Here is an 18,092-nt window from a genome sequence, read left to right as displayed (position 1 = left end):
AAAAACAAATCTAGCTTGATTCCTATTCTGAAAAATTTTAGAAAGTAAAGACGGTTCTCATCTCTACTAAGTCTTACCCGAAGATTATCCGGATATCCATGATGAGGTCAACATCCAAATGCAAGAAAAGGGAGACATCAGCAATGACAGGGCTGCTCCTTCCAATGGAGGGTTTGGAAACTCTCAGAACTCTTCCCACATGGACCTTACCTCTACCAGGTGGAAAGGCAGGTGAGAAGGCCCAGGCCAAAAGCCTGGCATTGGCTACATCATGTGATTCCCATTGTGGACCATATTAACTAAAAACTTCTCAACTGAATAATCAAAATCAAATTATTTTTGTGCCAATCCTTCCATAAGGGAGCGCTGGAAATGGTGTCACACCAAAGGGTAAGCCACAGCGGGTACTAAATATGTATCATAATTTACTTCAACCTATTTATAGCCCAAGTCGATTGCATGAATCCTAACCCCTTCCGCAATGAATTCTTCATCTGACTTGCCCTTTGTTAGAAAGGAATGATAAATTCTGCAAAACATGTCCCGTACACATTTTGCTCAATCTTATTTATTAAGATTCTATGAATATGATTTTAAAATCTTAACACAAACGTGAATCCATATTATGTGACCATAAACAAATGGATGCTTTAAAATTTAACAATATATATTGCTGTGTTAAGTACTTTAAGCCTTGAGGAAGAGACATCAGTGACACCAAGTAGTGGAATTTACTGTGAAGATCCATGAGACACAGGACATCTGTGTATCTGACTGAACAGCCAGGATGAGTTTGGAACTGCAGGAGCCAGGCAGCTCCAAGGGGGCAGTGCCCCTTCATTCCTATCCACTAGTGACTGTGAATCCCATTTGTAGTGTTTTGCCTTATATGGCAAATATGTTTTGCCTTATATGGACTCGGCGAATTTTCCCAATTTCTGCTTTTTTCCCTTTGAGCTCCTGTTTTTCCCAATTGTTCTGCTTTCTCCTTATGTCAACCCCAAACTGTCACAGAGCAAGACTGAGACATCCTGTCGGGCATGGCCTTTGTGCTCGGCCTTTCTTTCTTTCTTTCTTTTTTTTTTTAAATTTATTTGACAGACAGAGATCACAAGTAGGCAGAGAGGCAGGCAGAGAGAGAGAGAGGAGGAAGCAGGCTCCCCGCTGGGCAGAGAGCCCGATGTGGGGCTCGATCCCAGGACCCTGGGATCACGACCTGAGCCGAAGGCAGAGGCTTTAACCCACTGAGCCACCCAGGAGCCCCTATGCTCGGCCTTTCTTATGCCAGGGACCAGACACCAGATTGGTTGTCCTTGGCAGGACTCCCAGTGGCCCTAGTCAGTCACTGCTGGGGCAGCAGCTGCGCCCACAGAGCCAGCAGGCACTCAGTGCAGGAGGAGCCCCTAAGGAGGGGGGCCCAGGTTTATGAGCATTCTGAGGACTTGCCTACTCAGGAGAGGCATCAGTGATCACTCAGGACTATCTTATTTTAATAAAGCAGTAGGTTACATTTTCTCATTAAATGGGATGTGTCCCCCACCAAAATGGATGTCCCTACATTTCACAAGATTGGACCAAGATTTTACCATCGTGTGCTGATGGAACAATTTGTTTTCTAGCATTTTCCCTCTCCTTTCCACTATTGAAATAATTGAAGGGGAAAAATGGATAATTTACCTCCCACAGATAAGACTCTAGTGAGATTCTGGTAGGAAAATAAAGGACCCTGCCAGAAGTATTCATTACCCCTTTGTCTACTGTCTCCGGATCCATAAGCTCTCTGTGAAGAAATACATTTATGTGTCACCCATCAGCCCGGTAGTAGAGAATGTGTAATTTCCCAACCTCTGAAAAAAAACCAATAAACTACTAAAAAATTAAGAAGAGTATCATATAAACACTTTGGACTCTCTTCAAACTAAAAGGGAAAAAATCTCTAAAAATAGGCAAGTGTTGGTAGTTTTAGACCCTTGGTTACGTAGGTCTTGATGAAGGGCTCATTGGAAGTTTCCATAAGATAAAAGTGATTTCGTGGGAGTGCATGAACATCAAAACTTCCACCAGTTACCTCTTTCCAGGCTAAAAATAAACAAAATTACATTTAACAACAAATGATGCTTACCACCAACAACAAAAGATATACTTCCAGATACTGTTTCTCTAAAGCTGACACCGGGGATAGAGTTACTGCAGAGGTCTCATGTTCCGTGTGTTCAGTATTTTTAATTTCTCTAAGACCCATCAGGACACAGTGGTATTAGCTGCAGTCTCTCACTTCCCACATGACTGACCTCTCTGCACTTAGGCTAAGTAAAACCTGGGCCAAATTTCTACTTGTTGCAGTAGTGGCTAGTTGATATTAGCTGGAAATCATCAAACAAATTTCTCAAAATACCCCAAACCATCAAAACAATTTCACCTTTGCTACCTGTTTAGATCCAACAAAACATGTTGAATAGCAAGAAGGAACAGCCTCACATGGGGTATCAAAACAGTAAACAGAAAAGAGCCGGTGAGTAACTTTCCATACGCAGCACCTCGGAGCCTCTCCAGGATAAGTTCACTTAAATGAAATGTGGTGCGTCCTCGCCTTTTGCTATTTCCAGTAATACAGACTTCTTTTTCTTTATCTCTCTCTCTCTCTTTTTTTTTTAACCGGTGGTACCTGTACCTGTCAGTACCAATGTCACTTGACTTCTAGAACAATTCAGGGGGGCAGTACAATGGTGCCTGGGCACCCAGTTCCACTCAGGGTGAGGCCAGTATCAGCCAGTACCTTGAGCTGTTGTTCCCCAGAAATGTCGACCTATTTCCCAACTCTCCATGGTTAGCAGACGATTGTCAGGTGCAGAACAAAAGCCAGCTCACACTAACAGCGCCCTGAGTTGGTTCCACCTGTTCCCAGTGGTCACAACAACAGCAGTTAGCATGTCCCGAGCTGGGTGCTGGCTGTTGGGTTCACCACTGGGGACATGCAGATAAATAATCTCTTCTGCAGCTTAGGCACTGGCTGGGACGCGACTAGAGAGAGGTGCCAGGTGCTGCCAGGGTCAGGGTGATCCGGGAGCATGACAAGGGGAGGGACACCAAGCAAGGTCTTCTTGGGGAAATGGAGTGGGCTCTGAGATCCAAATGAATAGGGGTAAGGTTGGCAAAGGGAGAGAGGCAACGGGAAGAGGGGATTGAATGAACACAGGCACGGCTGCCGTTCTGACAGCAAAGAGGGAATTGGGACAAATTCAAGTGGAGGAGGTAGGCAGGGGCCACATCTAGGCCTCCTAAGGGATTTTGGCCATCCTAAGAGGGACAGGAAGCCACCAAAAGGATTGAAGGTGAGATGTGTATTACCAGACTCGACTTATTCCTTTGGGTAGTGTAGGGAATGGATTGGAGGAGGACAGAGTGTCCAAGACGGAGTTGCTGCTTTGGCCTGGGATGGAGGAACTCTGCTCTGTCCCCAGCTCATTGCTGGGGAAAAATCCCCACAAACTATAAAATCCTAACTTTCCTTGAACTTAGCTGAGTTTGTGAGGCAAACTAGAAACCAAATACCCAGGAGGAGCAGGCCCCTAAAGGGAGAGGTGGGGCATGTACCCCGGCTCATGTAGGCAGAGGACAGGAAGAAAGGGCATGTGCTGTGCATTCCAGAAGAAATCAGCTAAAATATTAACAAAATGCCGGAGATCCAGTGAGGGCCAGTGTGTCAGGTGGGGCTCACATCAACTTGCAGCCTCCAGTAGTTCACAAGAAAGCCTGGGAGCAAGCCAGGGAGCAAGCCAAGCAGCCCCGTCTGGTCTGCGGAGCAGGCTGGCAGCGGGAAATTGGCTGTGACCTTGAGATGGGTGCTGACCCCACTGCTCAGGCCCTTCCCTCCCACAGGCAAAAGCCTCAGCTTACTGGAGGAGAGACACCCAACCCTTCCTCCCTGGGTACAGGCAGAGATACACAGCTGCAGAGGGTAGAAGCATTAACCTTCTGCCCTTGAGGAAGGAGCAGAGAGAGGGCTTGGATCCACATGGATACCACAACTACTTCCGGGAAGGCACAGGGAACTTCCCCCCAAGACCAACCACAGATATGAGAAGAGGCCGATGTGCTGAGAAAGCCCCCTCCCCCCACAAGGGCCTGCTTAAGATCAAAGCTCACATCCCTCTGGGACACCCAAGAACTCCCCACGTTACCCTGGGGGCTAACAGGGCCATCAGTGAAAAGCAACAGCGGCCTGCCAGTGGGGTCTGTTCCTCGAAGCACTAGAAAGACCAGAAAATTGAGAAAACGCTCTAGCAGCCTGGACTCCAAGCTGGGCACACAGTAACACTGGGACCTGTTAGCTGTGTTGCCCTGCAGTGCCGTGGGTGACGGGCCTGTCCACTCTAGATGGGATGCGCGCAAACCCAGGCATAAAACTATTTACTTCCATCTCTGTTTTATGCACGATACCCAGCTTTCAAATTAAAAAATTATCAAACCCATAGGAAAGCAGGAAATAACTCCATGGTCGAGAGCAAAGCAATAAACAGCATCAGACTCAGATGAGAGCCAAAGGGTCAGATGGAATTTCTAGACGTAAGCAGCACTAACAACGAGGAAGCAAACTCCTTAAGATCAGGAGCAACAGCTGTGGGCATGTTCCGTGAACCTGGAGGTGCTCAATAGAAATGAACCAAACTGAAACACAAAGGGGAAAAAAAAGGAATTTAAAAAGAAAGGACAGAACATCCAAGAGCCAGGGGACACTGTCACGTGGCCTGATGTATGTAATGAGGGTCCCAGGAGAGGTGGGAACAGCGCCAGGGATTCGGGCAGCTTGAGTGAGGGGTAGGGGCAGATGATTGATGGTCTTTCCAGCTGTGACGGATTTCCACTTGGCCACCAGGCTCAGGCCTTGCTGGTCGGTGTGGTCCGGAGGGGCTTTATCAGTCCCATTGTATGCGCTTTGGAAAAAGCCGAGGGGCTGCTGGGGAAGGAGAGGGAGTGGAGGGAGGAGCGGAGTCCAGGAGCTGGGTCTGGAGGGTGTTAGTGATTTGCGGAGAGGGAGCTGACAGTGTGCACAGCTATTGTGATTTGAGTCACTGGAGGGTGAGAATGCTTAGGAAGGTTGTACTCTGTGGGTGGAATATCCCAGAGAGTGAGTTATCTTTTGTTTTTGGCTTTGGGGAGGTTTCCTTTTGTGAGCTGTGGAGAAGTTAGTAAGCCCCTCTGTAGTGGTGCCTCGGCACCCACACTGTGGGGTCAGCAGCCTGCCGCCCTTGAACAGCCCTCCCCACGAGCGTGAGCACGTGCCCTGGACGTCACAGGTGAGGTAAGTTCCATACCACTCCCCCACCATCCTTGTGTCTCTCCTGTCTCCCAGATGGAGGCTTGCCTTTGTGCACCCCTTAGATGAGACCCCCGTAAACCTTACCCAAACCCACTCTTTCGTTGTTTGAATTGAGCAATCATGCCTTAGCCTGGGACTGCCAGCGTGTACCCGCCCCTCCCCCTGCCCCTCCCCCTGCCCCCACTCGCTCCAACAGAGGCCTGTGCTGTAGTTCCTGCCCCTAGCCCTGCACCTGGCCTTGACCCCCACGTGGCACCCCCAGGCATGCTGTGGACCTCCTCCAGGACCCTAAAGCAGTAAACTCTGCTTCAATTTCTCTGGTGGTCTGTTGTTGAACCCTGTCTCACCTGGGACTCTACTTGAGAAATGTTAATTTAACAAAACTCCCAAGAGCCTTTGGTAGTGAATTGAGTGTGTGTGTGTGTTGTTTTTTTAAAGATTTTATTTATTTGACAGCGAGATCACAAGCGAGATCACAAGTAGGCAGAGAGGCAGACAGAGAGAGAGAGAGAGGAGGGAAGCAGGCTCCCTGCTGAGCAGAGAGGCTGATGTGGGGCTCGATCCTGGGACTCTGAGATCATGACCCGAGCCAAAGGCAGAGGCTTAACCCACTGAGCCACCCAGGCGCCCCTGTGTTTGGTTTTAAAAACTTGCTTGTGGTTTTGTGCAAAACTGTCAACTAATCGTGGCCTCATTTAATCCTCCCCACAACACCTGGGGTTCCTCAGCTCCCTTCCCCCACAGGTGAGACCCAGCTCTGAGTCTCACAGCTCTGAAGGCCCTAGGCAGAGGGTTTCCATCCTGCTGAGTGGAGTCTGTAGATGGCGCGATCGATATTTGGGCAAGGCTTAAGTATCAAAGCCCAATATTGCTTTGAATGTTTACAGCGATTTGGATTATTTTTCCGTTTTTAGGGGGTGGGTTCTTTGATTCTGGGGTTTCTTTGATTCTGTGCTAGGTGACCCCCCCACACACCCCTTGTCCCCATGGGGATCACACTTGGGAGGAGGCAGTGGGCAGGAATGCAGAGAGATGGGTCCACCCAGGGAGCCCCCAGAGGCAGGTAGTGGTCTTTTTCGCCCATGGGAGGTGGGCAGTGAATGGAGGGACGTGAGGATGGGTGGGCTTGTCTCTATTCTCAAGATGCAGCAAGTCTGGGCCACTTCTCGGAGCTACTTGCTTAAATTTCTAGTCCCCATGGTGACCCTACACCCAGTTCCAGGCTTTGTAGAGAAAATAAAAGTAGCATCTGTGAAGCATCTGCCTTCTAGAAACTTCATGGAAGGAACGAAAGCCAGAAGAGAGAGGAGAAAATCATGGCAGTATACAATGGTGACAACGGGCCAGATGCTCACCCCTCAGTCACTGCCCTGGGGGAAGTTAGGACAGGAGAGCCATTTGTAGGTTTGGATTATTGGGGAAGGCTTTGCAGGATGTTTGGATTCTGTCCTATTGGAAGGATCAGGCGTCCGTATACACATCTCCCGAGACAAAGGCCTGAACACGGGCGTTGGAACTAAATGAGCTCTGGAACAAAAATCACCAGAAGGCAAACCACTTCTGTCCCCTGGTTCACCCCCACGCTTCATGAGTAGGGACCTGGTCCTGCTGACCCCTCTAAGGGACATGAGAATGCCCCGGCATTAATTTATTCAACAAATGTTTGTTAAGTGACGAAACATGTATGTTGAACCATTTGTATATTTTACTGGCTTCCAATGACTCCTGGGCACAGAAATTGTACCTGTAAAAGCTTGAGTAGAAAATATTTTTATTTAAAAAATATTTTATAGATATAAATATCTGTGCCCAGGCTCCATTGCAAGCCAATGAAAATATCACAGGTGGCCTCAAAGGAGATGAAATCGAACTCTTAGAATGTCATCTTCCTGGATCAGCAGCCTCGAGAACTGCCAATCCACAACTTTCTATAGATAATTATATATTAAAGAAACCCACTGTCTCACATGTAATTACTAACAGTGGGTATATCTGCCATCAGTTTGGAAATATATTCTTGCAAAAGTTGTTGTTGGCAAAATCCTTGGGAGAGCCTCCAAAATCCATAAGGAAATGACCCATCTGGTTTAATATTTGTTTGTTTTTATTTTTTTAAGATTTTATTTATTTACTTGACAGACAGAGAGCATAAGCAGGGGGAGCGGCAGGCAGAGGGAGAGGAAGAATCAGGCTTTCCCACTGAGCAAGGAGCCCGACGTGGGGTTCGATCCCAGGGTCCTGGAATCATGACCTGAGCTGAAGGCAGACGCTTAACAACTGAATGAGTCACCGCGGTTTCACTATGTATCTGTTTTTATGTCAATACCATACTGTTTTGATTACTGTAAATAATTTCTAGGGATGTAAGATAAAGCAAGGTGACTATAGGTAAGAATATTTTATGTATATTTGATAGTTGCTAAGAGAGATCATAAAAATTGTCACAGAAAAAATTATAGCTATGTGAGGTGATGGATATTGACTAAATGTGTAATCATTTTGCACACATACATAAACTATTATGTTGTTCACTTAAACTCACACAATGTTACATGTCAATTACATCTCAGTAAAACTAGAAAAAAATAAAATCAGAATAATTTAATACACAGATTGGCCAAAAAAAAACCATAAAAATTTGATAATATTGTCAAGGATATAGACCACAAAGAATTTTCATATACTGCTTGGCAGTGTAAATCCCTACCATTCCTTTGGAGAATAATTTGGCAATATTTTATATTGTTGAACCCATGCATACCCTACCATCCAGAAATTCCACTCCTAGATGTAGACTTTCTTACACACCTGTGTAAGAAGACACATATAAGACTGCTCATAGAAGCATTATTAATAATAGCAAAACAATGAAAATGACCTTAATGCCTATAAAAAGAATGGACACATAAATTGTATTACAGTCACACAATGGAATACTATATAGTAGTTAAAAATCAATGAAGTAGGGGCGCCTGGGTGGCTCAGTGGGTTAAAGCCTCTGCCTTTTGGTCATGGTCTCAGGGTCCTGGGATCAAGCCCCACATCGGGCTCCCTGCTCAGCAGAGGGCCTGCTCCTTCCCTCCTTCTCTCTGCCTGCCTCTCTGCCTCCTCGTAATCTGTTTGTCAAATAAATAAGTAAAATCTTTAAAAAAAAACAATGATGTAGAAATAAAGATATCCACATGATGAATCTCAAGAAAGTAAATTGAGAAAAACCAGTTTTAAAGAAATGTTTACAGTGTGATACACATATATAAAGTTAGAAATATGGGAAATTATACTGCATCGTGTTTAGGTCAGTATTTGAGGAGGCCAAAAGCAGGGAGAGGGTAGATGCAATTGGAGAGGGAGGACCTGGAGACCACACTTAGAATGTCTTACTCTTTAAGGGGAGCAGTGGGCATGGTTAAGTTTGTGGTATTATTCTTTATTCCTTTGTATATATTACCTACTTAAAATGTGTTTAAAGGAGCAGCTTTTAATTGTCTATACTGAACCATCAGCTGTTGATGAAAAGCCTCAAATGAAAGTACTTTCAATAATTAAAAAATATACATTAATAACAGGGCTTTCTTCCAATAAATGGATTTTGTTATTTTGGTATCAGACTCATGGCTGGTGAGTAGAAAGAAATGGTGTTGGAACATGTGAGGGAACAGAGAGGTGTAGTGTTGGGAAGTCCGTGTTTCCCGGGGAGGGAAAGGCATCTTGGAAAGGGGAAGTATCTCTTGGAATTCTGTTGGCAAAAATAAAGAAGGAAGGGCCTGAAGATACACAGCATGGTAACAGCAAAGAAGCAGAAGAATACAGAATCCTTCACCATTCAAACAAGGTGCCATTTAACTGCCCAGAAGAGGGCACTCTTGAACCAAGAAACAGAGTAAGCAAGTTGGACCCAATAGGACAATCTGTTGTTGCTGGTCAGGGAGAAGCCAACAGGAATAAACATAACAAACAGAATACAGAAAGTATAAATCAAACTTTTCAGCTAATGAAAATGATATTTAAACTCACAAAGCAGAAAATGACTTAATACAACAGCCCAACAACGTGAGTTAAGTTTAATCCAACAAGTTACGGAAAAGCAAGAACGCTGTACCTCACAAATGTAAAATTCTGGATAGGAATAGACAGTTGCAAAAAGAGTCGGCAGAATACTGGAAAGAAATGGAATCAAAAGGCAAAAGTTATTTCAAAAATGACTAAAAGAAAGTTGTCCCTGAGATAATAAATATAAAGTATTTAAATGGATAGAAAGGACAGGAATTTGCACAAGACCTAAGAAAAGGAAAACAAAGAAAGAAGGAAAGGATCCCCAAAGAAGGTAATCATTGTAAAAGGCAGAGAACGCTCCAACACAGGGATAAATGGAGACCTTTAAGTAAGCTAAACACTCAAAAAGAACTACTTGAAATTATTATCTATGCAAATTTCACTGAAATGAAATATGAAACTATCAAAAGAACCTACCATATGAGCCATACTATCAGAATTTGAAGATTTAAAAAAATGTAAAAACCTCTGGACCTGAAGATAGACTAACAAGTCATTTGATTGGGAAAGTAAATGAGGATGGTATTAGACTTCTTGATAGCAAAATGCAAAGCAAGGAAACAGTAAAGCAAAATTTTCAAGAAACTTTGGGAATGTAGATACAACAATAATTTATCTCCTGTATCAAAGCAGTGCTTCAGAGGCAAGACCTGACAAAATACTGTAATCATAAGCCTTACCTAAGGAATCTTTTAATCAGGAGCCAACAAATGCTAACCCACTGGTCAAACCACTGCCTCCGGTTTTTTAAATAAAGTTTTATTGGAACACAGCCATCCTTGGCTTGTATGGTTTGTGTCTGACAGCTTGTGTGCAACGGCAGCAAAGTTGAGTCGTTACAACAAGGATGTATGGTTCACAAAACTGCTAATATTACTTACTGGCCCTTCACAGAAGGTTTCCAGTTCCTGTACTAGAAGCTGAACTTCATCCAATCAAGAGATGATTGGGGGAAATTTGGCAAAAGGACTAGTAGGGAGCTTAGAATATTTTTAATCTTGGTTCTAAGACTACCAAAAGGCAGAGAGGGAAGGAGGGTGGAAGTTCAATATCTAAATGAAGGTTCTGATAAAGTAGAAATAATACAACTTTTTAAAAAAGATTTTATTTATTTATATGAGAGAGAGAGAAAGTGAGAGAGAGCATGAGAGGGAGAAGCCAACTCCCCGTACAACTAGGAGCCCGATGAGGGACTCGATCCTGGGACTCCAGGATCATGACCTGAGCCCAAGGCAGTCACCCAACCACCTGAGCCACCCAGGTGCCCTACAACTTGTTTTTAAATGGGAGAAGGAAGACAATGAAATAGAGTAAGTTCACTGGTTTCATACAGGTAAGGGGTGTGTGTCTAAGGATATTAAATCTGACAAAGCAAAAAGTAGAAGCCTAATTAAGGAATAAGAAGGCCAAGGAAATTAAATAAAGTATGAAGGTAACTGCAAAATTATAAATATTGTTACAAAACAAAATTACAAATATTCTTAAATAAAAAATATATACAAAATTTAAAGAGATAAAATAATTCTGCATAGTGAAAAACACGTGAAAAATGTGACAGAATAATATGACAGAGCAAAGACCAAACATATTGTCTTAACAATAAATGTAGATGGACTTAATTCATCCATTCAAAGAAAAAGATCTTTAGATTGCCATGCAAAGCAAAGCTAAACTCTATGTTATATACAAGAGACAATGGCAAACGTCGGAAGGAGGAAATATAAGTATGCTATTGTAATGTTCTTAAATTTTACCTAAAATTGAACACCATATTAAAAGGACCATAGAGTATGCTCAAGGGGGATTTATCCTGGGATGCAGTGATGATCCAATATATGGAAATCAGTCAGAGTGATACACCACACTAACAGAATGAAGGATAAATCAAGTGATCATCTCAATAGATGCGTAAAAAGCATTTGATACCTTTCATGATAAAGACTCTGAACACAGAGTTCAGAGGTATAGAAGGGAGCACACCTCAACATAATAAAGACCATATATGGGGCGCCTGGGTTTTTGGGTGTCTGCCTTCTGCTCAGGTCATGATCCCAGAGTTCAGGGATCTAGCCCCGTATCCGGCTTCCTGCTCACGGGGAATCCGCTTCTCCCTCTGCCCCTCACTCCACTCTCATTCTCTCTCTCTCTCTCAAGTAAAAAAATAAAATCTTAAAAAAAATAAAGGTCATACATGACAAGCCCAGAGCTAACATTGTATATAACAGTGAAAAGTTGAAAGCTTTTACTCTAAGGCCAGGAACAAGACAAGAATGCCCACTCTTGCTACTCCATTCAGCGTAGTTCCAGAGTCCTAGCCAGAGCTGCTAGGTCGAGAAAAGATAAAAAAGTTGGAAATTGGAGACAGGGAAGTGAAAGTGTCTGTGTTTTCAGATGATGTGGTCTTATATACAGAAAATCCTAGAGACTCCACCCAAAAACTGTTGAAACTGGTAAATGAACTCAGAATTGCTGCAGAACACAAAACCAACATGTAAAAATCACTTGTGTTTCTATATACTAGCAACATACTACCCAAAAGAGAAACTTATAAAAAATCCCATTTACAATAGAACCAAAAATAACAAAGTGCTTAGGAATAAATTTAGCCAAGAATAATATTTGAAGATATATTGTGGTAAGTTAAAAATGCATATTGTAAATTCTAAAGCATCCACTAAAAGAATGAAACAAGAACATAGGGCTGGGCCACTGGGTGGCTCAGATGGTTAAGCGGCCGACTCTTGATCCCGCTCAGTTATGATCTCTGGGTCGTGGGACTGAGCCCCGCATTGGGCTCTGTGCTCCGTGCCGAGCCTGCTTAAGATTCTCTCTCTTCCTCGGTCCCTCCCCTCCCTCTCTAAAAATAAAACAAAAAACTCACATATGGCTAATAAGGCAATAGTGGAGATAACAGAATATTTTTTAACATAGTCTATTAATTCAAAAAGGAGAAAGGCAAATGGAACAAATCACAGATGGGACAAACTGAAACAATTGCACAATGGTAGACTGAATATAAGGGCATCAACCATTACATTAAAAATAAGTGTTGGGGGGCGCCTGGGTGGCTCAGTGGGTTAAAGCCTCTGCCTTTGGATCAGGTCATGATCTCAGGGTCCTGGGATCGAGCCCCGCATCGGGCTCTCTGCTCAGCAGGGAGCCTTCTTCCCCCCTCTCTCTGCTTGCCTCTCTGCCTACTTGTGATCTCTGTCTGTCAAATAAATAAAATCTTTAAAAAAAAAAGTGGGGGGTTAGAATGTCATCTCCTAAGAAGTCCTTCTAGCCCTACTGAAAAATAACAAAACAAAGGTAACAGAATTTCTTACTTTAGAAATATAAAAATCACTTATTGAAGAGCCGTCTTGAATGCCTATTATTAATTATCAGTGAGGAAATTCCTTACATACTTCCAGTTTCCTATACATGCATGACATTTGGTCTTATAAATCACTTGGTGATGAAGAGTAACATACTTTCCAGTGAATCATGGATCTTTTGGCCCCATTTGGCAAAATAAAGGGAGCTGTCTCCTGCTCAGGAAAAGCAAATCAGTCTAAAAATTGCACTGGGGGTTTGGTATGAGTAGTTCACAACTTTTTTAGTACTAAGGAGAAAATTCAGATACATTTAACATTACATAAATCAATGAACCTATCTGAACTGAATTAAGTACATTGTAATGGAAATCTTTATTAATTATATGGAAAATATGTTCAAGTATAAAGTGAATGGCAATTTTTCCAAAAAGAAAGGCCAAAAAACGTTTTCATGTGCTTGATTTTGACAATTTGAATATAAAAAAATCCTAGGGATGTAGATGAAATAATCTGTAACATTTAGTATATTTCATAGGCACATGTAAAGTGATATAAATGTTAATTTAGAAATCCCCATTTTCACAATTCAGGGAATATTTTTATCTTAGCAGTTTATAGGGGCACCTGGGTGGCCCCGTTAGTTGAGTGCCCAACTCTTGATTTCATTTCGAGTCGTGGCCTCAGGGTCCTGGGATTGAGCCCCATGTTGCACTCTGTGCTCAGTGCAGTCTGCTTGTCCTTCCCTCTCTGCTCCTCCCCCAACTCGTGCATACATTCTCTCTCTCTCTCTCAAATAAATAAAAATCTTAAAAAAAATCGTTTATGGGCAGCTTCTATCTCAGAGTCTTCATGATTACTAGAGCCAGTATTCATGTCATCTGCAAGTTTTTTAGAGCACCCTGTTTTCACTCCTTCTGAGTGTTAAATACAGCTTTTAATTTGCATATAATGTTGTCATTGAAAAGTTCCGCCAACATCCAAGCATCTGTTGTACAATTGTAGAGAATACTGACTCCATCTTTGGCCCTCCAACGTGTTCATGTTTGCTCTTAGGACTGTGTTCCAGGTCCCTTGGAGATTGATACAGACCTTAGAAATGCCCACTAAGCCTAGAATTAGGGGAGACTTCTTTTGGCCATGAATTTGTTAGAGGTAACATAGTCTCTTCTCCTTCTTGGTGCACAGGTGATGACCCAGATCTAATTAAAGGCTTGCTGTCATTTAGGGGCATGCAAGCCCTTGGAGGTGCATGTGAACACTTTGATCTCATGATCTGCCCATCTCCTCATTCTATAAAAATCTCTGGACTCAGGTCTAGATTTTGCAAAGAATACTTGTGCGACTGCCATGGATTGTTGCCCACCCAATGCCCTGAATACAGTTCTGTATAAACTGTATGGTGGGGGCTCTTTCAGTTTTTGGTCTCAAAGTGCCTTCTCAGTTTGGAAGATACTTTATGGTCTCTTCTCTGCTTTTAATATCCATCCACTGAGTATGAAGATCATTTCTTTTTAAAAAATCAACCTATATGTTTAGATTCATATTCTCCACAATCTAAACCCTTCCTATGGGGTTTTCAAATTGATCATGAAGTTGTTTACAAAAATATACAGTCTTTGCCAATGTGAGGTCATCAACCCTAGAGTAATGATTATTTGATGCTTTTTTGCTTTTTTTTAGGTATTAGTTTTGTCAATAGATCTTTATAAACAACCAAACTATCACTGATTGAGAGCCTTTTAAGGTGACATTATTCTCTAAAGAGGACTTTGTTTTTCATATAAAATAACTGAGAGGACACTCATAATATGTGAGACTTCATACAGATGTAAGCACAAGTTAAAAATCTTTTTTGGGGAAAGAACATTTGTGGAGAAAAGCTCCTTGCCTTATATTTGGGAACCTATGTTAATAATTGCTCATTTAAAAATTAAAAACCAGGGACGCCTGGGTGGCTCAGTTGGTTAAGCGGCTGCCTTCGGCTCAGGTCATGATCCCAGCGTCCTGGGATCGAGTCCCACATCGGGCCCCTTGTTCGGCAGGGAGCCTGCTTCGCCCTCTACCTCTGCCTGCCACTCTGTCTGCCTGTGCTCTCTCTTTCTCTCTCTCTCTAATAAATTAAAAAAAAAAATCTTACAAAAAAAATAAAAAATAAAAATTAAAAACCAAAGGATGAATTTTAATTTGTCTTCTGAAAAATATTTGTACTGAAGGAATGTTCCCACTAAGGAACTCCATTCATTGACAATGGATCAGCCTTACATGAGAGTTTCATGAGGATCTACCATTTTCTTGGTAGAAAAACACTACTGTCATCTTTTAAGGAGAGCAGGAAAATTAGCAGAGTAAACCACAGTTTGAGTGACTTTTCTGAACATTTTTTGGCCATGAAGAGTTAGAGAAATTACTTGAATTCAACATTTCTTTAAAGCAATTCCATATTTTTAAAGTCAAGGAGCCCTACTTCAATCCATTTAAATTATCTACATTCTAACTAACAGTTACGTGTTAGGACAAGAGTGGGTATAGGCTTTGCAATGCCTAAAGCCTATGTAATTTGCTAGTGTCGGGGAGTTCTTTAAGAAAAAGAAAACAAATTCATGAGTACAGAATTAGGTGCAGAACTTTTGATAATTAGTTTCAAGGTAAAAACCATCTTCCCTTGAGCTGGGGATGGGGGTGGGAGGTGTCTTACATGTATATAGAGTGATGTCAGCCTTAGTGGGTCCTCAGAACACATGCTGATGGGATACCTACAACGCACAGTGAACCCATGGCCAAGATCTGATAAAAGGTTGAAGCTGGGAGGGTGGTGCCCGTTGCTGCTGAGCCTGGGTGGTTAGTAGAACTGCTCTCGCTCATGGGTTCTTGACTGCCTACCCATCCATCCAACCTCTTCTGTCCAACTAGAGACAGAATCAAAGACCAATAAAAACTGACCTTGCCTAGGGCCACGAATCCCCCAGGTAGAACATTTCTACCTGAACTTTTCTTCTGCTTAAGTCCTCCCTCCTCATTTTCAGTTTAAATAATAGAATTCTCAATCTTTAGAGTTGAGATTGATCAGGGAAATCATTTAATCCACTCTAACAACTTAGTGACTAAGGCTGAGGTAACAAAGAGAACGGGGTTCAACTTCTAGCTACACCCCTGTCGATGTGACATCACACAAATGAATGCTTGAAGTTTCCATGTCTTCATCTGTAAAATGGGGATAATAAAAATGTCTTCCTCATATTTGGATTAAATGTATCAAACATGTTGAAGATGGTTTTAGGCACACACTAAATAAAATGAATGTTATTTATTGTTATTTGACCACTGAAAAAATTGAGACTCACAGACATTGTCACTTGCCCAAGGCCACCCAGCAGTTAGTGACAAACCAGGAATTAAAACACAGATCCTATTAATGCTAAAAGCTACTTCTCCATTTATTCCTTTGCGCATATTCTCAGCATCAACAACCATAGACCATGAATTGGCAAGAAGAGGAAAACACATCTGGGAAGCTTTGGGTCAGAGAGCTGGGGACAGAACCTCTTCTCCACTTGGGTGGGTAACTTGAACCTTACTTTCATCTCTCCTAATCCACAAGAGTACTTGAGCCAAGTCATGGATTTACAATTGTATTTTAAAATCACCACCAATTCAATATCTTTTTACATAGTGAGAAATCAGTGCCATGTGTAAAACCTTGCACTAGGAGCAATGACTACCAAACAGGGCTTCTGTGACAAGTCCCTTTCAGTCTAACAAGGTGACTTTACAAAGGCAGAGTGTTAGAGCACCTGGGGTGGAGGAAGAACCAGGCTGCACATGGAGTGGTGGTCCTGGCCGTCCCTGTCTTACCTCTCCTCTCTGTGCTATGACGAGATGCTACAGAATTGCTGGGCTAGCAACCTGCTGGCCAATACCAAATTCAGTACCTCCTTGTAGGTAAGACCTCCAATCAACCTTGTGCAAAAAGAGAGACCAGACTTCTGCTTTTCTTGTTGAAATAAATTTATTTATCTGTGTACTTATGGATTTATTTATGGGGGGCAGAGAGAGAGAGAGAGAATCTCAAGGAGACTCCCTGCTGAGCACGAAGCTTGTCATGGGGCTCCATCTCACAACCCTGAGATCATGACCTGAGCTGAAATCAAGAGTCTGACACTCAACCGACTGAGCCACCCAGGCACCCCCAGATTTCTTTTTAAATCTCTTAACTATATTTACCCCACCAAGCCCTATTTATTTGTTTATTTTTATTTATTTATTTATTTTTACAGTCTTGAGGTCTTTTCTTTTTTTTTTTTTTTAAGATTTTATTCATTTATTTGACAGACAGAGCTCACAAGTAGGCAGAGAGGCAGGCAAAGAGAGAGGAGGAAGCAGGCTCCCTGCTGAGCAGAGAGCCCCATGCAGGGCTCGATCCCAGGACCCTGAGATCACGACCTGAGCCGGAGGCAGAGGCTTACCCCCACTGAGCCACCCAGGCGCCCCTTTTATTTTCTTTATATTTATCATGCCATGAATTCACGGGGAATGGGTCCCAGCAGTTCGGGCTCCTTTCCATTGGTTCTCACGAAATGTGCTTCTCTGGGTGGAGCATGCTGACGCTTCAGCTGAACCCAAGTACCTTTCTCCTTGGCTTCCTTCTTTTTCTGGTCATTTTTCTTTACACGCTTCAGGAAGCTGCCTCGGCTTTTTGAAGGTTTAATATGCTCAATGGGTACGTTAATTCTCTTGGCAAGAATCTTGCCCTTAACTTGTTTGTTTACAACAATGCCAACAGCATGCCGAGTAACATGGTAGACTCTTCCAGTTTTGCCATGGTAACATTTGTGGGGCGTTCCCTTTTTTTTTTTTTTTAAGGTTTATTTTTTAATTTATTTGTCAGAGAGAGAGTGAGCACAAGCAGACAGAGTGGCAGGCAGAGGGAGAAGCAGGCTCCTTGCCGAGCAAGGAGCCCGATGTGGGACTCGATCCCAGGACGCTGGGATCATGACCTGAGCCGAAAGCAGCTGCTTAACCAACTGAGCCACCCAGGCGTCCCTGGGGCGTTCCCTTTTGAACAGTGCCCAATCCCTTGATGTCCACAATATCACCTTTCTTGTAGATTCCCATGAATGTGGCCAAAGGGACAACTCCACATTTTCTAAAAGGCCTAGAGAACATGTAACGGGTACCTCTCCTCTTTCTCTTTGTGTTGGTCATTTTGGCAAATTACTGGAAGATGGCGGTTCCGGCCGAAAGGGACCAAGCCCTATTTAAAAGAAGAAGAAGAAGATGATCAGAAGCAATATAACTGATGTAAAACAGGAGCAAAGAGTTCCTGCCTCAGTTCCTCTCTGATTACCACTAAGTCCTTCTGTTAACCAAACCTCCAGCTAATTCCCAGAAAGACAAAGATGCGA

General features: G+C 42.9%; 1 protein-coding gene across 1 annotated transcript; it reads right to left on the bottom strand.

Annotated features, from left to right (window-relative positions):
* Positions 1 to 17,198: 17,198 nt before the first annotated feature.
* LOC308347970 (large ribosomal subunit protein eL21-like) lies at positions 17,199 to 17,892 on the bottom strand (the record flags this gene model as incomplete). Its single annotated transcript, XM_080811814.1, has 2 exons — positions 17,199 to 17,531; positions 17,743 to 17,892. The coding sequence occupies 2 exons, from the start codon at positions 17,890 to 17,892 to the stop codon at positions 17,199 to 17,201; spliced, it is 483 nt and encodes a 160-aa protein (XP_080667940.1).
* Between the last annotated feature and the right edge of the window lie 200 nt (positions 17,893 to 18,092).

Source organism: Martes martes, assembly GCF_963455335.1.
Source record: "Martes martes genome assembly, chromosome: 8".
In the NCBI taxonomy this organism is placed as follows: domain Eukaryota; kingdom Metazoa; phylum Chordata; class Mammalia; order Carnivora; family Mustelidae; genus Martes; species Martes martes.
The sequence above is the reverse complement of the archived record's forward strand: the minus strand, read 5'-3'. Positions and strand labels throughout refer to the sequence as shown.